This window comes from Bos grunniens, chromosome 19 (assembly GCF_055505025.1).
Source record: "Bos grunniens cultivar Pamir isolate PY7600 chromosome 19, Bosgru_T2T1.0, whole genome shotgun sequence".
Lineage (NCBI taxonomy): Eukaryota > Metazoa > Chordata > Mammalia > Artiodactyla > Bovidae > Bos > Bos grunniens.
In genome coordinates, this window is record NC_141183.1 from 22,719,179 (window position 1) to 22,746,363 (window position 27,185).

Here is a 27,185-nt window from a genome sequence, read left to right on the forward strand (position 1 = left end):
CAGTCTTTGGAAACTAATAAGTGAAGTGAAATGAAAGTCGCTCAGTCATGTCCGACTCTTTGCGACCCCGTGGACTATACAATCCATAGAATTCTCTAGGCCAGAATACTGGAGTGGGTAGCCTTTCCCTTTTCCAGGGGATCTTTTCAACCTAGGGATCGAACTCAGGTCTCCCACATTGCAAGCGGATTCTTTACCAGCTGAGCCAAGGAAGCCCTGGAAGCTAATAAAGTACATCTCAAAAAGTGAAAAGAAACAGGTCAAATTAACTTTGCTGGTTTATTTTATTTACCCCAACATCTACAAAATATTATCATGTTATCAAGAGAAAAAGCACCAATGAGATATTTACGTTCTTCAAACTAAGTCTTTGAAATCTAAATTGTATTTCCCATCTACGTATGTGTGTTCAATCATGTCTGACTCTTTGAGACCCCATGGATTGTAGCCCACCAGGGCTCCTCTGTCCATGGAATTTTTTCTAGGCAAGAATACTGGAGTGGGTTGCCATTACCTACTCCAGGGGATCTTCCCAACCCAGGAAAACCACATCTCTTGCATCTCCTGCATTGGCAGGTGAATTCTTTACCACTAGTACCACCTGGGAAGCTCTTCACACTGATGACATGTCTCAGTATAGACCGGGCACGTTCTTCCTCCACACGTGACTAATGGTTACCATAGAGGATGGTGCATTTCCCTCCTTCGTAGGGCTCTAGGCAAGCAGCAGCCTGGAGTTTGGGGCCTTATTTGCCTATGAGTCTCCCTTTCCTTGGACTGCAAGGAGATCCAACCAGTCCATCCTAAAGGAAATCAGTGCTGAATGTTCACTGAAAGGACTGATGCTGAAGCTGAAACTCCAGTACTTTGGCCACCTGATGCGAAGAACTAACTCATTGGAAAAGACCCTGATGCTGGGAAAAATTGAGGGCAGGAGGAGAAGGGGAAGACAGAGGATGAGATGGTTGGATGGAATCACTATTTGTGGACATGAGTTTGAGCAAGCTCCGGGAGTTGGTGATGGACAGGGAGGCCTGGTGTGCAGCAGCAGTCCATGGGGTCGCAAAGAATCAGACATGACTGAGCAACTGAACAGAACTTCCATGCTTCTACAGAGCATGCATAGACTGTATGCTCCGTGGGGACAGGAACCTTGTCCCATTCATCTTGGTATCCCAGTGCCTAACATCAAAGCAGTCAATAAATGGATTTTGAATGAATGTGTATTTTGAATGGATTCTTGACAAGAAAAAAAAAAAAACACCCTGTAGGAAACTACATTTTTTGTTTGATTGGTTTTCCATCTTCTTTAGTGAGCAGAGTTCAGGATCCATCAAAATACTTGGAATCCCTTGTCTCGGAAGTGCAGATATAGACCAAGTTCCCCCCAGCAGCCAGGAAAATGCTGTATGTTGAGGTTGGAAAGAAATGTTGTGAATAGGCCTGTGTCTACTAATAATCTTCCAAAACTGAAAGCATCAGGCCCAGGTGGGTTTACTGGTGAATTCAACCAAACATTTAAGGAAGAAATTATACCAGTTCTCTACAGTCTCCTTCAGAAGCTAGAAGCAAAGAGAATATGAGCTAATTGGGAGGCCAACATCACCCGAATACCAAAACCAGACCGAGACTTTACAAGAAAACCACAAATCAATATCTTTCACAAGCATCGATGCAAACATCCTCAATAAAATACTAGCACATTGAGTCCTACAATGTATAAAGAATTATACAGCACAACCAAGTAGGATGTATCCCAGGTATACAAGGTTTGTTCAGTATTCAAAAATCAGTTAATATACTCCATCACATCAACAAGTTAGAGAGGGGGAAAAAATCACATGGTCATATCCATCGATGCAGAAAGGCTGATGATTTCAGAGGAGCATGGTGGTAGCAGAGTGAGGTGGGGGATTAGGCAGAGGCAGGAAGGTATGGTGCACAAGGTCTGTGAGGATGCTGAGGCTGGAATCAGTGTTCCTGAGACTGGCTTAAGGTAAAGGGAACAGCCAAATGTGAACCAAGAAGGTCAAATCTGCCAAGAAAGATTGTAACGCTCAGGCACAGGGGCACAAGCCTAGGGCTCCCAGGCCTGAAGAACCACTGCTAAAACTGCCCTTGGTTCCAGCCCCCAGGAACACAGCCAGGGCCAATGTCAGGACCACTCCAATCCCGGCCTGATGCTCCATCCCCCACCCCACAACCTGTACCTTCCCCCGAGAATCTCAGCAGCTGACTGCCCGTGAATAAGGCTGCTGTGGGCAGTGCATGTTGGCTTGCACTGCACACACCCCAATGGAGGGGCATCATTTTCTTCATTCAAAGACACAACTGCTCACCAAGCCATGGGCTGCTGGCTGCGCGAACATCCAGAGACACCTTTCAGAGTCTTTCAGTCATCACCTTTCACTGCCATGCTCAGCTGTGCTTCCTGGCCTCCCTCGACACAGGCCATGATGCCTCCATGAAGCCACAGAACATCAAAGACTTTAAGGCCAGAAGCCCTTCTACTGAGCATCACGGGAGCTCTGGGCAGCCCTCCCCCCAACCCACCCCTAAGATAAGCCCCTGCTGGGATCACCCTGAGTCCCTGGGCTGGAGAGTATGCCAGCTCCCTAGCTTCCAACCAACCTGCCCAGAGGGGACTCGGCTTTACCACAGTGCCCCTCCCCAACAAAGTCTGGATGCCCACCACATTCTGGGATCCCTGACACAGAACAGGAAGGGAGGTGGAGCCAGGGAGAGGGGATGTCTGGACTTTTGGACTTTCTGCCATCACTCCCACATGGAACTTCCACCAGAATGTGCACAGGGATAGTCTGTGAGTGAATGAATGAAGACCATTGTGGCGCTGAGCCCCTTCTCAAAGCCCTCCAGACACGCAGAGCATCTTCTCCTTGAGTTAGAAGCCTATTCCCAGACTAAGAAAAAAAGACAAGATCTGTGTCCAGCGTGAGTCCCAGCAGGCCCCTACCCAGTACCTGTAGCAGTATGACCCAGCTCAGAGAGCACAGAAGAGGCCTGTGGGAAGGGTCTCCTGCCCCTTGGCATCCTGCTCCCCACTCTCTGCTAGCTCTGCCAACCAACCCTGTGTCCCTTCCCTGGCTGGCACTCAGGTGAAGGGAACACCTACAGCACACTTGGTTCTAAGAAGCCCCTGTCCAAGCAGAGGTTCCCCTGAGCACTCAGCGCCCAGGGAGGAAATAGGATGCTTAAGAGCCTCTCACACACACTCACACACCGGGCTCCAGTGCCCACCAAGGCCAGGCTTCCCTTCCCTGCCTGTGCCAGCCCCACCTGAGCTGGTCCAGACAGGCGGGTGGGGCCTGTGGGCTGTCAGGCCACGTGTAGGGCTGGTGGGGAGGAGGGCAGGCGGGCTTGGCTGGCTGCTCTTAAGGCGGGGCTGGAGGTGAAGGGCGCCTCCCTTTACTCCTCACCTGGGCTCTGACCAACCGCCTCACTTCGTCTGTCCCAGGAGCCAAGAGTGAAGGCAGAAGCGTCTTGCTCACCCTGGACAACAGGTAGGCGCCTTTATTCTTCAAGGAGAAAAGAGGAGGAGGCTCAGCCCCTTCAGCCAGCCCTTGTCCCCAGTTTTTCTCCTCTCCTGGGGCTCAGAGTGAAGGTGGAGACAGACAAGATGGTCCCAGGACCACAGACTCAAGTTCTACACTTTGAGGGAACTAAATCTGTAGCCCTCAGTGTACAGATGAGAGAACCAGGGTCTGGGGAGGGGAAGGGGTTTGCCCAGGGTCCTGAGACTTGGGAAGGGAATAGACCCAGAACCGATCCTCCTGTCCACCAGCCCAGAGCCCTCAGGGCCTGGCCATTAGCCCCGCCCCACCCCCCAACCCATGCTGGATCATTCAGAGGCCAGCAGGAATCCTAGAATGGGAGGGAGAGGGTGGGCAGGGCACGGTTAGGGAAAGACCTTCACTGCCCCTGCGGGTCCCTGTCTCCTGTCCCAGGTCTGCTTTTCCAGGTCTAAGTGGGGACCAGGGGACGATCAGAAGCCACTCTTCCAGCAGGGGGGTGGGGAGGGGATTGGGCTAGTGAGGTGAGGCACTCTGCGGGACACTTGTCCTCCCCTCTGCCATCCTCTCCCTCCACTGCCCTGGGCTTGTAGGAGGGAAAGAGTGAGTCAGGAGAAGAAGCTGGCAATGAAACTGACAAGGGGATTTGCCCAGGAATCAGGATCTCCCTGCCTCCAGAGCCCTTGGGAACAAAGAAGGAGATTTGAGTCCCATGGGTGGGCAGGACCTATAAATAAGACTGAGTTGGCTGGAGCACTACGGCCCCCCAACATACACACACAGAGTGCTGAGCCCAGGGGTCTTCCCCTCCCCTTTTGATCAGGAAGGAAAGAGCTAGAGACGTGTGCTGGTGGGGACAGAAGAAAGAGTGTCCAGGAATAAAGGGGTGAGGCCAGATCCTGCCCTGGGAGGTCTGGTGGTGCTTTGGGGAGTGTCAAAAGTGAGAAGACTTAAAGAAAATCCCAAGGGGCTGCCTAAACTTTGCTCAATCTCAGGCCTGTCCCACTGGGTTCTAGAATCCCAGAAGGGGCAGAGAAAGGTGAAATGGATCTATGAAATCTATGAAACAGTGGCAAGGACTATGGGACCGGGAGCCAAGATCACCTGAGTTCAGATCCCAGTTCCACTCTGGGTGCTGTGAGTTGTATGACTTCAGGCAAGTCCCTTAACCTCTCCAGCCCCACCGTAAGAGTACTTTCTTCAGAGAACCATTGAGAAAACAAGATGAGTACATTTTAAGTGTCTGTTACGATTGCATTCCCATTATACAGGTGGGACAACTGAAGCCCAGAGAGGAAAGGACACTTGCCCAGGGTGGTATAAAAGCAGATTCCAAATCAGTAGGCAGATATCCTGGATCCTAGTCCTGGGGGAGGAACCAGGTACCCAGTGCATTCCCCAGAGACCATAACCCTAGGTCCTCTTTGAGGCACAGCCAGAAAACCTTCAGGGTGTGCAGAGATCCTGCCCCGACAAACCCAGGGCGCTTGGAGCCAAAGCTTGATGTCCTTAGCTGCCCCTAGAAAGGAGTTTGAAGGCCCATTCCTCGTTCCCTTTCACTGCCATTTATAGACACGCTTCCCGAGCCTAACATGTGCCTGCCCCCTCCAGGATCTGGCCAAAGAGAAGTCTGGCAGCAGGTCTAGCAGGAGCCTTAGGCAACTCACAGTCCCTCTCTGGACCTCAGGTGTTTCTCTGCATTTGAACTCCATGTGATATAAACAGTTAAAGGTCGAAAGTCCAGGCCTGGGTTTAAAACCCAGCTCTATCACTTTTCTGGATGTGTGGCCGACACAGATTTCTTAACCTCTCTGAATCTCAGTATCTTCATCTGTAAAATGGACTGGTAATAGGGGTGCAGTACTTCCTAGGGTTATGAGAGGATTAGAAGAGTTATCATGGGGAAAGTCAGTGCCTGACACATGGTAAATTCTCAGTAAATGGGAGCTCTTATTATTTATTATTATGAAGGCGTTATATTCTATATAAGCCCTGATTTCTAAGTAGTATTTAGAATTGTCCGATAGCTTTTACAAGCAGGATCTCACTGGTTCCACACCACCTTCTGGGAGGATATATAGCAGGAATTCTTATTTCCATCTCACAGATGAGGAAACTGAGGGTCAGAGCGAGTCCTTAAGGAACTCTTTGAACTGGGGTTTGAATTCAAATCTCCAGACTCCGAAGTCTGCATTCATTTCATTTGCCCCAGACTGGTCTCAATGACTTTTCCGAGACTGAGGTCTAACTCTAAAGCAGAATGTAATAGACATATCTTGGAAAAGGAGAAAAGTGGAGTTGGGGAGTGCTAGGGGCAGGGGGAAGGTGAGGCTCAGGGCAGGCAGTTGTAGCACAATCAGCATGTCCCAGCTCCTTACAGTTTTCTTGGCAGCCTCTGTTTTGGAACCTCTTACCTCCTGGAAGAAACTGCTATCATGTAGCATTAAGGCTAAACAACGGGAAGAACTTCCCACAGTCAGGAAGCCCGGGACGTCTCTTTCCCAGATGAGCCCCCAGGGAGTGAATATCATCTGATGATGTCACTCCTAAACTCTAAACTATTCTGTGGCTCTCCATTGCCCTCAGGGTTGAGTCAGCACTACCAAACCCAGCCTGCAAGGCTCTGCAGGGTCTGCCCAGCCTGCCTCCCCAACCCCAACCTCCCCTCCATTCACCCTAGGTTCTCTCTGTTTCCCAGATGCTCAGTAACGTCTTGTGATCTCCTCGGTCCATCCAGCCTCTGAATACACCTGCCTCCTCACCCCTACCTGGTGTGCCCAGCCAGCTCCTGTTTTTCGTCCTTGTCTCCGTTTACATGTCCCTTCCTCCAGGAAGTCCTCCCTGGCCTCCCCCACTCCCTGGCCTCCCCCCTCCCCTTCCCTGTGCCCACTGAGTCCCTTCTGACTCCCCTCCTCCCCGATGACACTGTTGTGATTGCTCACCTGCTTGCCTGTCTGTTTCACCAACTGGCCCAGGCTGAGTAGCAGCTAAATGCAGGGGCCCTGACACCACACAGCTGGGGTCCAATCCTACCCTGACACCCATTGGCCTGACGACCTTGGGCAAGTTGCTTACCTCTTTGTGTCTCAGTTCTCCCATTGTAAAATGGGATAATAATAGCATCTACTTCATAGGGTTGTTATGAGGATTTTAAAAGGTTTTATACACCAGAGCCTAGGTACATATAATTACTCAATGAATATTAGCTGTGCCGTGCTATGCTAAGTCACTTCAGCTGTGTCTGACTCTTTGCGACCCTATGAACTGTAGCCTGCCAGACTCCTCTGTCCATGGGATTTCCCAGGCAAGAATACTGGAGTGGGTTGCCACGCCCTCCTCTGGGTGATCTTACCGACACAGGGATCTAACCTGAGTCTCTTACATCTCCAGCATTGGCAAGTGGGTTCTTTACCACTAGCGCCTCCTGGGAATCCGGAATTTTAGCTATTATTTATTTTAAAAGTAAGGCTGGAACATAATAGGTAGCCATCAAACATCTATTGAGATTATTTTATTTATCCATCACTTGCATACTGCTTATTATGTACTAGGCAAGTTCTAAGTATATCATAAATATTAACTCATTCTATAGATGAGGAAACCAAGGCACAGAGAAGTTAATTAACTTCCCCAACGTTGCACAGCTAGTAACTGGGGGAGCCAGGATACAAACCCCAGGCAGTCTGGCTCCAGCAGCCATGCTTTTAAATGAGTGAATATATATGCCTTTCTTTATGGGGAGGGGAGGCAGAGGTTTCATCCACAGAAATTACTCAGTTCCCACCCCTGGCTTCTTTCAGGTCCCAGGAGCTCCCAGTTGGCAAGTGACAACTGTGGGATGTGAGTCTGGCTGGAAGCCAGAGGTAAACTGCCAAGTCACTGCCCTCAACATGTCACAGGTGATGTCCAGCCCCCTGCTGGCAGGAGGCCCCGCAGTCGGCTTGGCTCCCTGTGAGGAACCCAGGAGGGCCCTGCACCCAGCCCCCAGCCCCAGCCTGCCGCCGCCATGTCCCTACTACACCACGGAAGGCTGGGGAGCGCAGGCGCTGATGGCCCCCATGCCCTGCAAGGGGCCCCCTGGCAGGCTCCAGCCAGCCCCACAGGCTGGAGCCAATGCCAGCTGCCTCCTGAAGGCCCCAGGGGAGCAGGTCTCAGGGGCTCAGGAAGACCTTGACTCCTACATTGACTTCTCACTGGAGAGCCTCAACCAGATGATTCTGGAGTTGGATCCCACCTTCCAGCTGCTCCCTCCTGGGCCTGGTGGCCCCGAGGCCCAGCCCACCCAGAGCACTACCTTGGGAAAGAAGAAAGAAGAGCCTGAAGCCTTGGGTAAGGAACTGGGGCACAGTGCTGGGAAGAGGACTTGGGGACCAGTCCTTATGAGGAAGGAGTTTTCTATCAAATCGGAGGAACACAGAACAATGTCCTGTTGGGGACTGCTGTGCGTCTCTAAACAAGTTTCTTAACCTCTCTGTTTCCTCCGCTTTATACAAGGGATAAATATAAGTAGTCCTCACTGTCCAATTCTATTTGGTTCTTGAGTTTGGAAAGTGATGGATACCTGTTTTATGTAATTTCTCAAAGAATTAAAATAAGCTAATACAGGTAAGAATACTATACGATGCCATGCATATAAATAAGAGCTCGATAAATGTGTGGTCCCTGAATCTTAGTCTTCTGTGGTGTCTCTCTTTAGGTTCTAACTTGGTCCCCTGAAATTTTTATAGGAATAGTATTTTCACCTCACCAGTAACGATAGATGTAAATAACTTCAAGTATAGACATAGTCAAATAATTAGAACATGATGAATTTTTGAGTATTTATTACTTTGGTTTTTAATATGTCACTACATTGTAAATTTATATAGTTTACTCTTTAGTAATGCCTAAAGCATCAAACTATATTAACTTACAATGTTTACATCATTTAGCAACAAGCTGAAAAAAATATTGAAAATTTAACAATCAGCTTTTTTGAGCTAGTTCAAGCCAACTCCAAGATACCACCACCTCCACAATTGTCCAGAAATCTCTGCATCTGGCTTTAGTTTCCCAAAGAGTTTCAAGTATACATTGAGGATGAGGATCATGGAGCAGCAGCCCCATTAGACAGGCTGGAAGACTGAGGCCTCCAGGGGTTTAAACAATCAGTGTGTGCTAGAGGATACAGAGAAGATTAGAGATGGGATCCAGGAGAATTTCTGCTTATTGAGCATTTATCATCCTATCCAGGCACTTGTGTGTTGAGCAGTTAATAATTGAACCTTTGATGATAATAATTTGATCCCTCCAATCCACCTCCATGAGACGAATATTTTATCCTCATTTTACAAATGAAAAGACTTGGTTGATGGACTTGAGTGAGAAGCCAGTGTAGCCTAATCACTGGAGTCGTGCAAACCTTGCACAAGCTGCTTACACTTCTTTGTGTCTCAGATTCTTCTTCTGTAAAACAGAGATGAGTTTTCACCTCAAAGGGTATTGCAAGGATTAAAAGGAATAACATCTGATGGGTGTTTATCACAAATCCTGGGACACTATAGGTCATGATCGGTGGTGGCTGTTTATAGTCAACGTTGGAGTTGCATTTAGGACCAGCTCCAGGACAGTGTCAGACCCTGGGGTGGAGGTGAGCCCAGCACCCAGGTCCTCTGGCACCTGGGTTCCTGGGCTCTAGCCGGCCTTCTGCTCCTGCTCCCGGAGCATTGCCTACCAGGCCTGTTAAATGAACCACCTCCATCCCTCAACAGTCTTTTGCTTCTTAAGGCCAGTCGTGGGCATGTCTCTGCAGAAAAGATAGCTTGGGCCTAATTATCACTGGCAGGAGCAAGCCCGGGACTTTAATGCTCATGCCCCAAGGCAGGGCTTCTATGCAGTCAAGGCCAACTAGGGTGAGAGCAGTTTCTGGGTAGCGTGCACATGTATGGGGTTGGGGTGTTGACAACAAGGCTCTTCCTCCAAGGGACGGATGGGCAGTAGTCAGGCCTTTCAGATGCCCTAGGCACAACCTGCTCTTGTGAGGATGTGATTACCAGACTCTTGGCAGCAGGGGGCGCCAGAGGGCAGCAGTGGTCCCAGGGTCCTGATGAAGCCACCTAGCTCCCCTTGATGGAATTTCTAAAAATCCTCTCCTCTTTCCTCTGCCTGAACACCAGTGATGCCTGGGAGCTCACTACCTCCTAGGGTATCCAGAGGGTCAGCTCCCTGTTGGAAGTTCTCTGCCATAACAAGAATAGTGAGAGCCTGCCTGTCACTGTGGTGACTGCACCTCTCTCCCCAAACCCTCCCCTCAGACCACTGCTCCTGGTGACAAAGCTCTCCCCGGCCCACAGCCCCTCAGTGAGTTTTCACCCAGCCAAATGTGCCCAGTGTGCAGGGCCCCTCTGTTTGCACTCTCACTCGTCCTACTTTTGGCGTGTTGAGTGGAAGATGTTCTGTAATTGTGATGCTAGCAGACATTCACAGCTTCTCTTTGTCCCAACTTGGCAGAATCAAAAGTTAACCATTGGCTATTCTATATCGATCCCTCCCTTAAAAATGTATAGAGGGATTTTTGTAAGCATGATCCCAGCGTCTACCCTGGGAAGAAAATAGTGGAAACCTTATTTACAGATGAGAACACTGAGGCTCAGGGGGAGGAAATGATGGCCACAGTCACACAGCTAGTGAGTGGTAGGTCAGCTCAAAGCCCAGGCCTCTGGGCTCCAAAGTCCATATTCTAACTTTTCTTTCTTCCTCGGAGCAAGTTTTCTGCCCTCCAGGGCTTCACTGAGTTTACACCACCACCACCCCCTCCAGTTTCTCTGCCTCTGCGTCTTGCTGACCTTCCTTCAGATTAACCAGAGGCGGGCCAGGGGCGACATGGTAGCGGGGAGCAGGCATGTATCCACCACCCCCAGGGAACACAGCTTCTAGAAGCAAACACCGTATCCCCTCCTCTGCCACCCCTCCCCATCCTTGGAACAGACCTCCATTTTATTTTCCAGAATTTCTGCCAGGCAAGGCAGTTTGCCAATCCTGAGTGAAGGGTGTCTAATAAACGTCTGTCCGCCCCCCACCCACACAGGCCCCCCTCCACCCACCCGGCCTGGTGCCGGCGCCTGCATCCACCCAGCACTGCTCAGACTTGCCCCACGGGCCTGTAAACAGCAAGTGCACGCAGGTGATGGGGTGGGGGCCCCGCCACCCCAGCCACATCCACCTCGAGGCCAGGCTACAGCAGCGGGAGTGACTCACAGCTCCAGGACTCCTCCCTCCCTTCCTGCCCGAGTCTGCTTGCTCTTTCTCAGTCCCTCAGCTAGGCCTTTGGTCTCTCTTCACCAGGCCGGGAGACCCTCCCCAAAGCCGCTGAGCTCCTACTTACCGGTAAGGCCTTGGCAAAGGGTCCTGAGGAGCCTGTCTCCGTGGAAGAGCTCCCTGCAGACAGAGTGCAGGAGCAGGGATCAGTTTCCTCAACCCTTTCTGTAACATTATTCATGTATTTGTTTGGCTGCTCTTAGTTGCAGCATGCTGGACCTTCCATCTCCACTGCGGCATATGGGATCTTTAACTGTGGCCTGTGGGATCTAGGGCCCTGCATTGTGAGCGTGGAGTCTTAGCTACTGGATCACCAGGGGAGTCCCTCCTCAACCTTTGTGAGCCTTGACTTCTCATCTGACGTGGAATTAAGAATGTTTCCTACCTCAGTCAAGATGTCATGCGAGTTAAATGAGCTAACACAGGGAATATGCCTGTGGCAGTGCTAGCCCACAATGCTCAGTAAATACCAGCCTTTGTTTTAAAAGGGGCCGTAAATCTTAGCTCTACCCTTACATTTCTCCAAGCCTCAGTTTCATGCACTGTAAAAGCGGGCCTGCTGGCACTGGGCATAAGGGCAGTCTTGAGGTTTGAAAGGATTATGAGCATAAACACTGTGAAAGTGAAAGTGTTAGTCACTCAGCTGTCTCCAACTCTTTGTGACCCCATGGACTGTAACCCACCAGGCTCCTCTGTCCATGGAATTCTCCAGGCAAGAATATTGGAGTGGGTACCCGTTCCCTTCTCCAGGGGATCTTCCTAACCCAGGGATCGAACCCGGGTTTTCTTCATTGCAGGCAGATTCTTTACCATCTGAGCCACCAGGGAAGCCCATAAATACTATAAAGACCGATTAAAAAAAAAAAAAAAAAAGTCATGCTTGCCAACCTTGCAGAAGAATCTACCCCAGTCCAAAACTTCCCTTTCAGAGCCCACAATACATTGTACCAAATATTCTCTTGCCCTCATCAGTGGGACCCTTACCTTAGCCAGAGTATTAGCCAACTGGCCAATACTGTCCCCCAAAAGCAGGTGGGCAGGAGACGCTCTTTGAAGCCCACCATGGACCATAGATCCTCACTTTACAGATGAGGAAACTGAGGCTCAGAGCAGTTAGGAAAATTACCTGATGATTCTTGGCGGGAAAGTGGCAAAGCCTAGACTCACACCTAGGTTTGTTTGTCGACAAAGCCAGGCCTGTTCCTCCACCCCCTGGGACAGCATGCCCAGGTCGACCTGCCAGCCTCCCCTCTCCATCTGATGCAATCCTCCACCCCTACCCAGCCCAAGCAGGCTCAGACAGAGGCAGTAACCATGAGCAGGGCTAGAAGGTCCTGAGCCAGAAGGTCCTACCCCAGAGCAGGCTAGGGCAGGCAGGGACTTCGGGGGTGGTGAGGGGGGATAGTGCATGCACCAGAGCCCAGGGGGGTGGGAGGCTGGCAGATGGGAGTTAAGTGTACAGTTTCCCATGACTCTGCCCTAGTCTTCATCCTGGGAAGCCAGAGGCAGGACTCACGACCCTCTAGAAGGGAGCAGCTCAATGACCCCCTTCGTTCATTTCCTTTCCCAGAACAGCACCAAGAACAGCTCCCCTCCCCAAAGTCAGGAGGAGAGGTACCCATCCCCCCATGGGCAGAACCAGAGGGCACCCCACTCCAGGGAGGAACAAGAGTCCTAGGTGCCCCCACTAGGGAATGAAAGAGCATCAGAGTGAGTCAGCAGCCTCGGGTGCTAAGAGTCTACAGCTCAGTAAGGCAGGCAAGCCTTGCCCCCAGGGAGTTCTGGCACGCAAGTGAACCCTAACGCTGACTTGTCAAACTCCAAGGTGCACCCAGCTCCCCTGGGATTTTGCTAAAATGCAGATTCTGATTCGGTAGGCCTAGAGTGGAGCCGGAGATTCTGCACAATCTCCCAGCTCCCTGGTGAAGGGATGCTGCAGGGCCGGGGACCACAGTGGTGCAGTCCAGTACACGGTGAAAACACCTAGGGAGCTAAGCGAACACCCTGAGGCCTGGGCGCACCCCTGGAGGTTCTGATCTAATTGGCACCAGATGGAGCCTGAGTTTTAGGACTTTTCGAAGCTCATCTGGTAATTCTAGCATGCAACCAAGTTTGAGAATCCCTGCCTCCGTTGCAGGCACAGACATAGAAACCGCTTTCACCAGCCAAGTAATAGAGGCATCTCAAGATGTGACCAGTGCAGTCATTCCGGCTGGGGAGTGGAACACACACGAAGGAGAGGATCTCTCAGCTTTAAAAGGCTTACTATGTGCCAGACGCTGTGCTGTGCCACCTACCTTCATCTCAGTTCATCCTTACTGTAACACCAAGAGGCTGGGTATAGCCACCCAATTCTACAGGCCTGGAAACTGAGGCTCTAGGTGGTCAAGTCACTTCGCCAAGCTCTCAGAGAGCAAGGGGCAGAGCCAGATTTGAAACCCAGGTCTGTCTGACTCCAAAGCCCATGTTCGTGTCACTGTCTCTCCACCCAAGGGCAGTTGTCACAGAGAGGGTGACATTGAAACTGGTCCCTGAAGGTGAAGCTGGAGGCTGATCCTGATTCCAACAAACATCTCCCTGGGCCTCAGTTTCCTCATCTGTATAAGAAAGGGTGGTGGTCCAGTGGTTAAGACTCCACACTTCCACTGCAGGTTACATGGGCTTGATCCCTGGTTGGGGCACTAAGATCCTACATGCCTTGGGGCACAGCCAAATTTTTTTAATATATGCGTGCTAAGTCACTTCAGTCATGTCCCACTCTTTGTGACCCCAAGGACTGTAGCCTGCCAGCCTTCTCTGTCCATTGGATCCCCCAGGCAAGAATACTGGAGTGGGTTGCTGTGCCCTCCTCCAGGGGATCTTCCCAACCCAGGGATTGAACCCACGTCTCTTAATGTCTCCTGCATTGGCGGGAAGGTTCTTCACCACAAGCACCATCTAGGAAGCCCACATATATATGGGCTTACCTGGTACCTCAGACTGTAAAGAATCTGCCTGCAATGCGGGACACCTGGACACAGCAACCCACTCCAGTATTCTTGCCTGGAGAAGTTCCCATGGACTGTAGCCCACTAGGCTCCTCTGGTAGGCTACAGTTCATGGGGTCGCAAAGAGTCAGACATGACTGAATGACTAAGCACAGCACAGCACTCTCTAAGAAAGAAGAGACCAGATGGTCTTGAGGACTCTTCCAGCATCCTTGTTCTGCGAGTCTAAGCTCCCTGGTTTCACCAATGCTCTGCTTCTCTCCCCAAAGATATAAAGTACATCGAGGTGACCTCCACCAGGTCAAGGTGCCACGATGGCCCGCGGAGCTGCTGCAGCCCATCTGTCACCCCACCCTTCGGCTCCCCACGCACTGGTGGCCTACTCCTTTCCAGAGACCTCCCCCGAGAGACTCGAAGCAGCAGCGAGAGCCTCATCTTCTCTGGGAGCCAGGGCAGGGGGCACCAGCACCCCGCTCCCCCCTCGGCAGTTCCCTCCTCTCACCCCCCAACATCTCCCAGCATCTCCATTCCTGGCATGGGGAGCAAGGCCTCAGGCCCCCACGGCTTGGGCTCCCCACTGGTGGCTTCCCCAAGCTTGGAGAAGGGGCTGGGGGGCCAGGGCCCACAGCTGAGCAGCAGAGTCTCCATGCTGTCAGGCAGCCCAGCGTCTGATGTCAGCTATGTATTTGGAAGGTAGGTAACTCCCACTACAGCTTCTGATGTTGCCTTCATCACACACACACACACACACACACACACACACACACACACACACACCCTAAATCAGACATCCCGCTCTTTCTGAGCAAAATCTGGGACTGTACCAAAAATAAAAATGAATGTTCTCTTTTATGCCATTTGGCTCTCAAGCTTTCCTCAAGCATTTAGAATATCATTCAATATAGGAAAATCTTGACTTCTATTTACCTCCTGGGAAAAGAACTACTGCATTAATGAGGCTCACCTGTATCCTGTCCAGCCCTCCTACAGCCCATCTGTAGGAAGATTTAAAAAAAAAAAAAACTAAAACACAGAATATAAACAGAATCGAGGGTCTGGGAAAAGCTTCCTTCATCTTTGTTCCTGGCAAAACCTAGCAGGAAGGAAGCAAATCTGGCGGGGCATTATTCACAATCGCCCCAGCGCAGTTCTCTGCAGGCTTCTGAGTAGAGTCACACACTTACCCATCTTGCCCTGGAAAACCAAACCACAGGACCTCTGTCCCCCATACCAGCTCCAAAGCCACTGTGCCCAGGCAGTCCCTGGCAAGGAGACTGGGATTCCACAGCCATGCGTTGGCATGGGCCTCTGAGCTCAGGGAGAAGCCTGGCTGGCTGCAGAACTGGCCTCTTTCTCTTCCTCCAGCTGGAGAATTCCCTCTGCATCAGTCATGGACATAGTCCAGCCCAGGTCCAGCCTGTGTGCCGGATTCTTGGGAATGCTTGGGGATGGGGGGTAGGGAGGATGGCTGGTATGACAACTCAGTTGGATGGCTTGGAAGGCAGAGGGAACAGAGTCCCTTGCAGGGGGCAGCCCATTGGCTACTTTAATTGACCACAGACCCTACATTGCAGGTACACTCCTATATCCATCAGCATCCCTTAGGGCTCAGATGGGCTCTGGGGACGGGGTTGGGGGTGGATGGGCGAAGTATACAGTTCTCTGACCAAAGCCACGGGCACCTACATCACTAAATTCCAGAGCCCAGCTCTGGCCCCAGACAGTCCACTCCCACCTCCTAACACTCTGCCTTCCTGCTGCTCTCTCCCCTCACAGCAGCCAGTCCCTCCTCCACTCCAGCATCTCCAGCCATCAGTCATCTTCTAGATCCTTGGAAAGCCCCAGCAGCTCTTCCTCCAGCCTCCACAACCTTGGTCCAGTGTCCCTGTGTACGAGAGCCAGTGACCTCCAGGTCCCCAGCAATGCCACCCCAAGCATGGGCCAGCCCAGAGCAACCCGCTCCCCACCACTGGCCAAGGAACATGCCAGCAGTTGCCCACCATCCATCACTAACTCCATGACGGACATACCCATTGTGCTGATCAACGGTTTCCCAGAGCCAGGATCTCCCCCATCCCAGAGGACCCCAGGACCCCAGGACTTTGTCCGCCCTGGGGCTACTTCTTCCAGCACGCCCTGTCCAGCCACCAGGAGCCACAGCCAGACCCTGCCAGAAGCCCCTCCTACCGCATCCCCGGAGGGTAAGTTGTAAACCAGTCAATACCTCTCGCTTTGTAAGGTTTGGCTAATGGAGAACAGGCAAAGCACCAATGCATTTCTTCAAGAGTGGGTCAATACACTGATTAAGTACCTACTGTGTGCCAAGCACTGTGCCACTTAGTAGGAACACAGTCTAGAGAGGGGGAAAACCCAAAGGGTTACTGCAGAGTAGGATAAACACAGAAGTAAAGAGATGTTCTGAGTCTTGTGAGGCTACAGAGGAAGGAGTGAGCCTTTTTACCTGGAGAAGTGGGGAGGCCAAAAAGTGGATCAAAAGTTCATGGCCAGAGCAGCAGAGGAAGGGCTGCCCCAGCAGAGGGAACAGCCAGGTCAGAGGTATGAAGATGTAGAAGCACATGGCATGTTTAGGAAATGACTTGGATGTTGGGCTGTGCAGGGTGAGGTCATTGGGAGTAATCTGGGGCCAGATTGGGAAAGACCATGAACACCAAGCTGAAGAGTAAACTTTACCCTTTAGGGACCAGGAGACCCTCAGTTCAGTTCAGTCACTCAGTCGTGTCCGACCCTTTGCAACCCCATGAATTGCAGCACACCAGGCCTCCCTGTCCATCACCAACTCCTGGGGTTCACTCAAACTCTTGTCCATCGAGTCAGTAATGCCATCCAGCCATCTCATCCTCTGTCGTCCCCTTCTCCTCCTGCCCCCAATCCCTCCCAGCATCAGTCTTTTACAATGAGTCAACTCTTCGCATGAGGTGGCCAAAGTATTGGAGTTTCAGCTTTAGCATCAGTCCTTCCAAAGAACACCCAGGACTGATATACCCTCTGAGACTCTCAAACCGGAGAGTGATGGACTCAGAGGCGCATGCTCAATCCATCACTCTGGCAGCTGCGCGGCAGATGAATTGCAGGGCCTGGCCTGGCAGGGAGAGCAGTTTTTATTTGGTTCTGTTTGGGTTTTCATCACAAAGTGGTCCAGGGCGAGGCAGAGGGTGGAGGAGAGCAGACAGAGCCAGGAGACCCTCAGGATATGGAAGCAGCAGGCTGGGTGACTAACCCAGGAGAGGGAGAGTCAGTCCTAACTCTGACGTTGGCGGATGACGAACACAGACGGGGCAGGACAGGGTAACGGAGACAATGCATTCCAACTCAGACAGCTAAAAACCACAAAACAGCAACCACCCTCCTCCCTGTAGTCATGAACTACAGGCATCCAAAAAGAACAAAGCCAACCAGAGCCCAGAGCAGTAAACACAGGCTAATCCTTAGCACCCTGGGGTCTCTCTCTCCCAGGAGCAGAGCCCCCCACTGAGCCCCAAGGACAGGAGGCCTGCTTGCCTGTGGCTCAGTCATCTCCTTCCCGGGCTCTCAGCCCTCACATGGCCACAGACATCAAGGTATTCCTGGGGGGTGTGAAATGCTCACTCTAGCCCGCTGCTCGTTCCCACCCACGAAGCCATGTCAATGAGAACAAGAGAAAATGAGGTGACAAGCATGCCTTTGAACATTTTCCTAGGACAAATCGTTTGCAGATATCAGTACATTTTTTACGATGAGTTATTCTCAACTGGCAGTAACACACCTTTTCAAGATGCTGAAACCGAGAACCACTGCTCTCTGCCTTTGTTGTTGTTCAGTCACTATGTCGAGTCCACCTCTTTGTGACCCCATGAATTGCAGCCAGGCTTCCTTGTCCTTCACCGTCTCCCAGAGTTTGCTCTAACTCATGTCCATTGAGTCGGTGATGTCATCCAACCATTAGGGACCCAGGGAAATGGGGTGGGTGGAATTTTCACATCTCAAAGAGCACATTTATTTGGCCTGGTGATATCCCCATCCAGGGTTGGTGATTCCCAGATAATCACACATTATCCCTGGGATCTTAGCAAATTCCACCAACTATTCTCAAGACAAGATTCAGCTTCATTTCCGAGTTGTTGGAGCATTACAGACCCTCACAGGATTTCTGGTTCACTCAGTTACCTCTGGGTTTCAGGAGGGAAAGAGCCATCTCAGATCAGAATCCGACTCCATCTCCGGACTCCTGGATGCTCTTCTGCCCAGATCTGCTGTCTTCCTTTCCTTTCTCCTTTTCTTCATTTTCTTTTGCAAACTGAATATCCCCACCACCACCAAGAAACTCATAGGATTATTAAAGGGGAAGAAAAATGTAAAGTCAAGCAAATGATGCATCTCAGAGTCTTTTATTTATCCCGTTTCTGTCTCTACTGCGTAATATTCAATTTGAGAAACTGTTTCTCATTGAATTTTTAATCTATTTGTTTGTGATCTGTTACCAAGGATACAAGGATAGATTCCTAGATGGCACAAAGCCCTGGGATTCTTCTGATGGACTTTGCCCCTTTAGGGAGCTGGAGATACAACGGAGTAGGGATAGGGGAGGATGGGTTGAATGGGACCGCTGGGCAGAGAAAGGGGAGGGTCTCTCAGTTCCCCTCTATCCGGCCTACAGGGTTCTCCTTCCCTGTCTGTCTCCAGGTCCTGCCAGGGACATGCAGCCCACCATGAAGTTTGTGATGGACACATCTAAATACTGGTTTAAGCCAAGCATCTCCCGAGAGCAAGGTAAAATGAAGCCCTGATTCAGGGACTGAGTGACCCAGGAATCAGGTCTGGGTCCCGGCACCCCACATCGGGCAGATGGGGCCCTGGGTTCATGTAGAGGAGGGAACAGAATGGCAAATTGCAAGTCCAGGGAAGGGGGTGTTGCTGCAAACCCCATGACCCAAGCAAATAAAGACTGTAGCAGGAATGGTGGAGGTTAGACAACAGAAAGGACTTCCTGGGGACCAAAGGCAATTCTGTACCATCTGCTCTATGAGGACCCAATTGGGCTGAGGCAGGGAGGGTATCCCGGTGGGGTGGTGACTCTCTCTGACTCAAGGATTGTTCCAGCCATCGAGCTGCTGAGGAAGGAGGAGCCGGGGGCTTTCATCGTGCGGGACAGTTCTTCATACCGGGGCTCCTTCGGCCTTGCCCTGAAGGTGCAGGAGGCCCCCACACCTGCCCAGAGCCGACCAGGTAGACTGTCTGTGTATTCCATCAAGGCCTCTTAGAGGCACCTGGGTGTGGTGGGTTCCAGTCCCAGCTCTGCCGCTCACTTGGGGGTAACCTTGGGCCATTCCCATAATGACTCCTGGGAGGATGGACCTTGGTGTCCTGGCACTGAGGCTCCCCAAGTCCCCAGACTCCTTGCTCTACCCTCCGGTGGGAAGAAGAGGAAGGTCCCAGACCCCCTCCAGCCTGCGCTCTTCTGGTATCCACCTCTGTCCAGACCGGCTTTCTCACAAAGGAATGTAATGTAGTAATAACGTGTGAAAATGAGACCCTTTTGGTTTGGTCTGGTTTTCTCAAATAAGAAGTAACTAGTAACATTTTATATCAAGTTTATAAAGTTTGACTTTTTTTCCTCCATGAATTCAATTTATTTTTATTAAGTAAATACTGGGCTTTATGAGCTTCCCCAGTGGCTCAGTGGTAAAGAATCCACCTGCAATGCAGGAGACGTGGAGACCTGTGTTCAATCCCTGGGAAGATCCCCTGGAAAAGGAAATGGCAACCCACTCCCAGTATTCTTGCCTGAAAAATTCCACGGACAGAGGAGCCTAGTGGGCTACAGCCCATGGTGTCGCAAAGAGTTGGAAACAACTGAGGGACTACACAACAATGGCGTGTATGCTAGCTTAGCCCCTGTGGTCTTGCACTCAGCACACGTGGATGGAGCACCCTACCCCAGACACTGTGCAAGGCACCAGTGAAACCTCACTGAGGACAGAGACAGGAACAGACCATTGCATTACAGGGTTCCTGGGCCACAGCCCTTCATCGAAGGCCCAGGATTGTAGCTCTTACACAAGGAATGGATAAGGGAACTGACAACTCCCAGAGGGAGTTAATGACCCCTGAACCAGCAAGTAATAGAGAAAGAGGATAAAAACCCCAAGTCCACATTCTCTACACCACACCTCTCTGTTCAAATAAGAAAGTGACCTCTGGGCAGCGTTAGTTATCAAGGAAGACCTGCCAAGGAGTCCCAAGAAAGCAGGAAGCTGTGGGCTGGTGGAGAAGAGGCCAGGGGCGTGGTGCCCCCTCCCAAGGCCAGCCTGGCGCCAGCAGGGACCATATGATGGAGAATGATAGCACCTGGGAGGGAGTAAGAAGGGGGAGCGGGAAACCCAGCCCAAGAGTTATTGAAACCAAAAGCAAGGTCTCCTGAAAAAAGAATTGCACGTGTGCATACTAAGTCACTCAGTTGTGTCCTACTGGACACAAGGCTTTGAGCAAAAACGTAGTCGGCACCTCCTTCATGGGACACCTCGAGGATAGGATACCTACCTGCAGTCCCACCCAGAGGCAGGGGGATGGACAAGTTAACCTCTGGATGGACTGGAAGAGGCGGGTCAGGAAACAGGTTGCACTTCCATCCACATGCTTTCTCTGACTAGGCGAGGACAGCAGTGACCTCATTCGCCACTTCCTCATCGAGTCTTCCGCCAAAGGGGTGCATCTCAAGGGAGCAGACGAGGAACCCTACTTCGGTGAGCTGAGCCTCTCCAGCCCTCAGGCCCCTTCCAGGCAGGGTAGGTGGCCTGGGGAAGGCTCCTGATGCACGGCTTCTGTTTCCTCACAGGGAGCCTCTCTGCCTTCGTGTGCCAGCACTCCATCATGGCCCTGGCCCTGCCCTGCAAACTCGTCATCCCGCAGAAAGGTGGGCTGGGGCTCCGCACCTGTTCATTCTCAGGGGTCACCTCTCACCTTACTTAGGGATCATGTTAGTGTCCCAGTGAAAAGTGCGTGCTCTGGAGTCTGTCCACATCTCCACCTCCTAGCTATGAGCATCTGAGAAGGTCAACCTCACTGAGCCTCTGTTTCCTCATCTATGAAATGGGCACAGTTAGCATCACACCTACTTCTAGGCTGAGTAGGGGGTGAAATGAAAAAGCTCAGGCAAGGCTTTTGGCACAACGCCTGGTACTGAGTTGATGTTTGAGAAATAGCAGCTCTGTTTTGGAGAGGAGAAAAGAAGCATAAATCTGCCCATTCGGCCAGGTTTGGTTTTTACTTCCAGGTCCAACATTTACTGGTAGGCTATAGTCCATGGGGTCGCAAAAAGTCGGACACGACTGAGTGACTTCACTTTCCAACATATACTGGGCGTCCCCTCCTCCATTCACATCTCACTCCAACCCTGTGAAATAGTCACTGCTGTTGCTGTCCCCATTTCACAGATAAGAAAAGGAAGGGTCGAATCTGAACCCAAGTCTCCCTTACTGTCTTGTTCCAAAGTGTTCAGGGAGCTAACAGAGCACAAAGGTACAGACAGCTGTTTCATGAACCCCAAGGAAGAGGATTATGAGAACAAATGATCAATGGGTGAAATTTGGGGAGAAAGAAAGAAAAGGAAGATTCGAGGCATTAAGTAACTTCCTCAAGGGCACAGAGTCAAACCTCCAGCCCAAGTCAGGGAGCCCTCTCCAGAGCTTACAGCCCAGCACAACACCAGGTGCCCCCACATCTCAGGGTGTGCAGGAGAGCTGGGGGGGTTCAGGGAGAGGAGTCAAGGCCAAGGGAGCCGCGGGTGTGGTGATGGCGAGAGCCTCCCTGCTTTCTGCAAAAAAAAAAAAAAAAGCCTGGCTTTGGGGCAGGGTCCGAAAGAAGCAGGAGGTCAGGGGCCTCTGAGGCCAGGGGCCTCTGAGGCCAGGTCACTGCTGCAGTCCAGGGGCCGGAGGCGGGAGGGGGAAGGAGGGATCAAAAAGCTTGCCAGCTAGGCTTTGGGGGAGCCCAGGGCAGCTCCGATTGCCTAATTACAGGAATCACACCTGGTTTCTCAGCCAAGTCACTTCCTGAAGGTGGGGGCGGAGATGGGACCCGTTTGAAGGGCTGAATGAGGCCTGTTCCTAGGACGGGGGTCCACTGACTGCACCCCACCCCTGGGGGCCTGTTCCTTTGCTTTGGCTCAGAATTGGGAGGTGGAGACGGGGCCTCCGACCCCTCTGCAGATGGCCAGGCCTCCTGTCTGAAGAAATCTGCCGGTGAGTTGGGGGGCAGGGTGGGGAAGGCTTGGCTGTGCCCCGCCCCAGGGCACCTCCCAGCCCTGTGCAGGCACATGCAGGTCCACACGTGTTTCCCATTGCTGCTTTATTTCTCCATCTTTAACAAGGTGCCACATTCTTCCCTCTGCCTGTAAACCAGGAGATGAGAGGCTGAGGGCAGCAGGCCAGGAGGAAGAGGGGCAGGAGAGGAGGGGCGGGCGTGGTGAGGCTTAGAGCCCATCCCACATACAGGGAGCACACATGGATAAACTAGGTTCTCTCTGGGTCTGAAGGGCCTGGCCCTGGAGAGGGCATCCTCCGTGGAGAGTCAGGTCTGAGTCCTGGGGGCGGTCTATATGGGAAGGGTCACTTTTCATCACATCCAAGGGCCAGGCACGGGTCAGCACCTGGGTGACTGACAGCTCCTATTCCGTGCCCCAAGCACAAAGGCCCCTCCCCATTCCCGTCTCCTCCCTCTTCTCTCAGCAAGGAGCCAGGGCCCTGCGGTTGGGGGTCAGGGGTAGGGGTGGGGGCAGCACCAGCCATGGGACAGAAGGAAGGTTTGCCTGGACACCCCTATACACACAGGGCAGCATCCCGTCCTTGCCTCCTGCTGGAGGGCCAGAGGCCAGAGCAACGCAAACAAGAGATGACCCCAAAGTCCTCTGGGGTTAGCCCCAAATTTCAGTCACCCACACAATCCCTACCCACCCGCCTGATGGCTCAAAGAGGAAGCCTGCTAGATTCCCCAAACAGGATGGCATTCCTATTCCCCAGTTCTAGGCAGAGGGAGAGCAGGGTGACCTCCACTCACCCAGTGGATTCTGGCAGGGCCCCAAAGCAGTATCTGCACCCGCCCCCCACCCCAGGTTGCCATGCCCTGTACCTGAGCTCTGTGAGCGTGGAGACCCTGAGCGGAGCCCTGGCTGTGGAGAAGGCCATCTCGGCCACCTTGGAGAGGGATGTTCTCCCCACGCCCACCGTGGTCCACTTCAAAGTCACCGAGCAGGGCATCACCCTGACTGACGTCCAGAGGAAGTAAGGGACTTCCCTTGTCCTGGGGCTGCGGAGCTGGGCAGGGTGAGCTGGAGGGGATGGCTGAGGTGGCTGTGGAGCAGTGGTAGAGCTGGAGTTCAGGCTCCTGCACCCAATGAGGTCAGTGATGTGCTGAGTGACTCCAGACAAGTTCTCTGCCTTCTCTGGGCCTCAGTGCAATGACTACTTTCTGAAGCCCCACTTCATCGTGACTGATGGATTTGGAATTAACAACAGTCATAGGGCACTGATTAAATCTGTATCCATTGATGGAGCATCTCCTGTAGGCCAGACTCTGGGGGACCAGTGAGATCGCTCCATCCCAGGCTCAGGGATTCAGTCCAGCAAGATCCTGGCCCTGGGCTGGAGGAATAAGAGATGACCAGCAGTAATTGCGTGCTTAGTCGCTTCAGTTATGTCCAACTTTTTGTGACCCCATGGACTGTAGCCCATCAGGCTCTTCTTCCTGTGGGGTTCTCCAGACAAGAATACTGGAGTGGGTTGCCATGTCCTCCTCCAGCAATTTCTACCCTCCAATCATTAAGTGGGCGATTGGGTGGGTTGGTAGAAAACCCCAATACATAGGACACAAGGCAGATGACCTTCATGAAAGGAGAGAAATACAAACACGTGTCCAGGGCCAGCAGTGAAAAGGTCACAGCAGGTTGTCAGGGGTCATGGAACTAGGAGGCTCTTGGAGGACAGGAAGCTGGAGACGATGGAGGTGGGCCAGGACACTGGGACGGGCTCTCATCAGCTCCCCTTCCCTCCCTGCCTCCTCCCAGGGTATTTTTCCGGCGCCATTACCCCCTTGCCACCCTCCGATTCTGTGGCATGGATCCCGAGCAACGGAAGTAAGTTCAAGTCTGGGCCAGACTGAAAAGGCCAGCCAGGGTCTAGCTGCCCGCTGACTCTGGGACTAGGGTCCCAGACAGAGCCTCTGAACCTCAAGGGGTGAGGAGCAACAGAATGAAGGGAGGGAGCATGGTGGGGACAGAGGAAACACAGCTGGCCATTATCGGCTCCTCCCACCCCGCGGGGCTCAGCCAGAGTTCTGTGAAATGGAGCGGAGAATCGGTACCCAGGACTATCTTTGTTCCTCTCCCACAGGTGGCAGAAATACTGCAAGCCCTCTAGGTAAGGCCTTCCTGTCCACTCAGTCAGTCACCATGAGAGGTCTCCCTGGGGCAGGGCCCGGACCCAACACAGGGAGGGAGTCAGGGAAGGAGGGAGGCCCCATGCTGACCTTAAGAGCCCATGGGTTTGCTGAGAGCACAGGCCCTGGCCCTCTGGGAGCCACCAGTCTGAATGGGGTGGACAGGAGCCTGGGAGCCCCGTCTTCTCGGGGAGGCACAGGCTTTAGTCTGGAGGGACCCTCCAGTCTGCTGGGGAATACACAGGTCCTGTCCTCAGGGGCCCTCATTCCAAAGGAGAGAAACCCAGATCTTAAACTCAGGGATCTCCCAGTCTGACGGAGGAGGCACGTCCTCCCGCTAGGAGAGCTCCCATCATGACAAGGTGCTGGGTTGGCGAAGGGCAGGAAGGAGGTGCTGGGCTGGGGAAGGGCTGAGTTCCCCAGCTCCCAGTCTCGTGCCTCCCTGGGCTCTCCTCACCCCGGCTCTCCTCTCCCATCAGGATCTTTGGGTTTGTGGCCAAGAGCCAGACTGAGTCCCAGGAGAATGTGTGCCACCTCTTTGCGGAGTATGACACGCTCCAGCCGGCCTCACAGGTCATCAGTCTGGTGGGTGCTCTGCTGCAGGACCCAGAAAGGATGTAGGGGAGGGAGCTTCCTGTGTGCCTTCCCAGATATCCCAAGGGGCTTGCTCAGGATCCCCCCTCTGCCCTGAGCAAGAAGCCTTTTACCACACTGATGGACCAATCCACTGGACTGGAGGAGAACGGTACCAGGTTGAAACCCTTGAACTCACTATGACCTTCAGCAGCAACCTTCAGCCAGACCTGCTTCCCTCCCGGGGTTCAGTCTCTTCAGCCTTAAAGGAGCAGGACTTCCCTGGTGGTCCAGTGGTGAAGAATCTGCCTGCCAATGCAGGGGACAGGGGTTCGACCCCTGGTCGGAGAAGATTTCACATGCCACGGAGAAACTAAACCAGTGCTCCACACCTACTGAGCCCACGCTTTAGAGCCTGTGCTCTACAACAAGAGGCCATCACAGTGAGAAGCCCACACACTGAAACTAGAGAGTAACCCCTGCTTGCCACAACTAGAGAAAGCCCGTGCACAGCAATGAAGACCCAGTGCAGCCAAAGACAAATAAATAAATGTTTTAGAAGGATACTTTAAAAAAACAAAAGGAGGCAACAGACAGGATCAGCTGTCTCGGACATCTGTGGGTATCTTAACAAGCTCCCTATGATTCTGAAGCAGACCCACATCTGAGACCCCCACATGAAAATAACCTCTGAAGACTCCTGACTCTGTCAGTCTGGACACTACCAACACAGCAGCTTGAGCTACAGACCTGTGACCCTCGTTTCACGGCAAACAGTAGGTGCTGGGTAGGGCCCCAGGGGCCATGGCCAGAGGCTGGCCTGAAAGCAGGTGGTTGGCAAGGATTGAGGACCAAAGGGGCCTCCCCAGTGGTTCAACAGGAAAGAATCCACCTACAATGTAGAAGATGCAGGAGACGCAGGTTCGATTCCTGGTTCAGGAAGACCCCCTGAAGGAAGGCATGGCAATCCACTCCAGTATCCTTGCCTGGAGAATCCCATGGACAGAGGAGCCTGGTGGGCTACAGTCCATAGGGTCGCAAAGAATCAGACACGACTGAAGCGAGTTAGCACACAAGCACGCATGCACAAGGACCAAAGGAGGGATGGACTGACTCTCTTTCCCTCATCTGTTCCTTTCCCCATTTCCTTGACAGCTTCTTGAGCTGCTATTCCCAGGACAGAGCTAGGTCCGCCTGTCCTGGATTCTACAGGCCAACGTGGCCATGGTTGTTCGGCAGGTAAGCATGTGGGAACTTGCCTTCATGGTCAAAACAGATGATTCAGCTGTCCTTAAGATCTTGATGTCTAGTCCCCTCCATTGAAAATGAGCATCAGTTCCATCTCTTCTTTCAGCTTCTCATAAGCAAGTGTGTCACGGCTGCCCTAGAGCTACTTGTGTCACCCAGACCCGGAGGTGGGGACAGTGAGCACCCCTGCTCACTAGAATAGACACAAGGGCCAGCTCTCTGGTTCTGCCTCAGACCCAGCCTTGCTAGTCCTACACACACACACACACACACACACACACACACGCATGCACACACTGCCCTGTACACTGCTGGGGCGGCAACTAGCCTCATAGCCACATGAGGGCAGCAGAGAGTCAAGAATGCAAACGGGGAGCTACCTCCAAGAGGCTTGGGGAAGTGGGCGGTCTTTCCTGCCCCACCTCCACCAAGACCCCCAAGAAGTTGGAACTGTTTGTCTGGCAGACCTGGGGACCTAAGGAAACCACACTATGAGAATGCAAGACGAGGCTCAAGGAAGAAGCCCACTTTTGCTCTATGAAAGACCAGTGCCTGACCCCGCCCAGCTGGGGGCCCTGCCAGAGAATCATTATCTTTGGCCAAAGTTGGGCCTGAAGGGTTATTATTTCAACCCAGGAAACCAAACCAGACTGAAGCGGTCCTGGGCTGGCTGGACTGGCCGAGACTAGCCCACCCAGCCTGTGGTCAGGCACTGCCCCACCCTGGAGACTACAGAATCTGGACAAGGTTCTCAAGGTCACAGTGCCCAAGTTCTCAAGGTCACAGAGAGCCCCTCTCCCCCATATATCTGTGGATGCCTTGTAGCTCCCCTCATGGAAAATAAAGTGTCTGTCTTTGCACAAAAATTGGTCCTGAGACATTCAGGGCTGTCCACTCAGAGATGGAAACCTGAACAAAAAAGGGGACCTGGCTGGGCCGGTGGCAGCTGGTCTGAGAGATAGCCATGTGTGCCACACCCCCCTCGCAGCCCCTGGCCATGGCAGCACAGCCTCCACCAGCTCCCACTTCAAAGGTTTAAACCTTTGCTTAAACTCTTCTGTATCCCCCATGTGTCCAACACACCCGTTTTCCTTCTTCCCAACCTCTTTCCTGCCACTGTGGCAGG

General features: G+C 52.4%; 1 protein-coding gene across 1 annotated transcript; it reads left to right on the forward strand.

Annotated features, from left to right (window-relative positions):
* The first annotated feature begins 3,464 nt into the window (after nt 1-3,464).
* On the forward strand, nt 3,465-26,925 carry TNS4 (tensin 4). The gene is made up of 13 exons (XM_086357768.1): nt 3,465-3,521; nt 7,331-7,859; nt 14,083-14,506; nt 15,590-16,014; nt 18,494-18,580; nt 18,911-19,036; nt 20,461-20,553; nt 20,646-20,723; nt 21,976-22,047; nt 22,917-23,085; nt 23,868-23,936; nt 24,193-24,219; nt 24,718-26,925. Exons 2-13 carry the CDS (start codon nt 7,421-7,423, stop codon nt 24,857-24,859), a joined length of 2,151 nt encoding a protein of 716 aa, XP_086213894.1. The 5' UTR covers nt 3,465-3,521; nt 7,331-7,420; the 3' UTR covers nt 24,860-26,925.
* The last annotated feature ends 260 nt before the right edge of the window (nt 26,926-27,185 follow it).

Coding starts and splice junctions, on each gene's coding strand:
- TNS4 (XM_086357768.1), top strand. CDS start 7,421: ATGTCACAGGTGATGTCCAGCCCCCTGCTGGCAGGAGGCCCCGCAGTC. Junction 23,086..23,867: donor CTGACTGACGTCCAGAGGAA/GTAAGGGACTTC, acceptor GCCTCCTCCCAG/GGTATTTTTCCGGCGCCATT. Junction 24,220..24,717: donor AAATACTGCAAGCCCTCTAG/GTAAGGCCTTCC, acceptor CTCTCCCATCAG/GATCTTTGGGTTTGTGGCCA.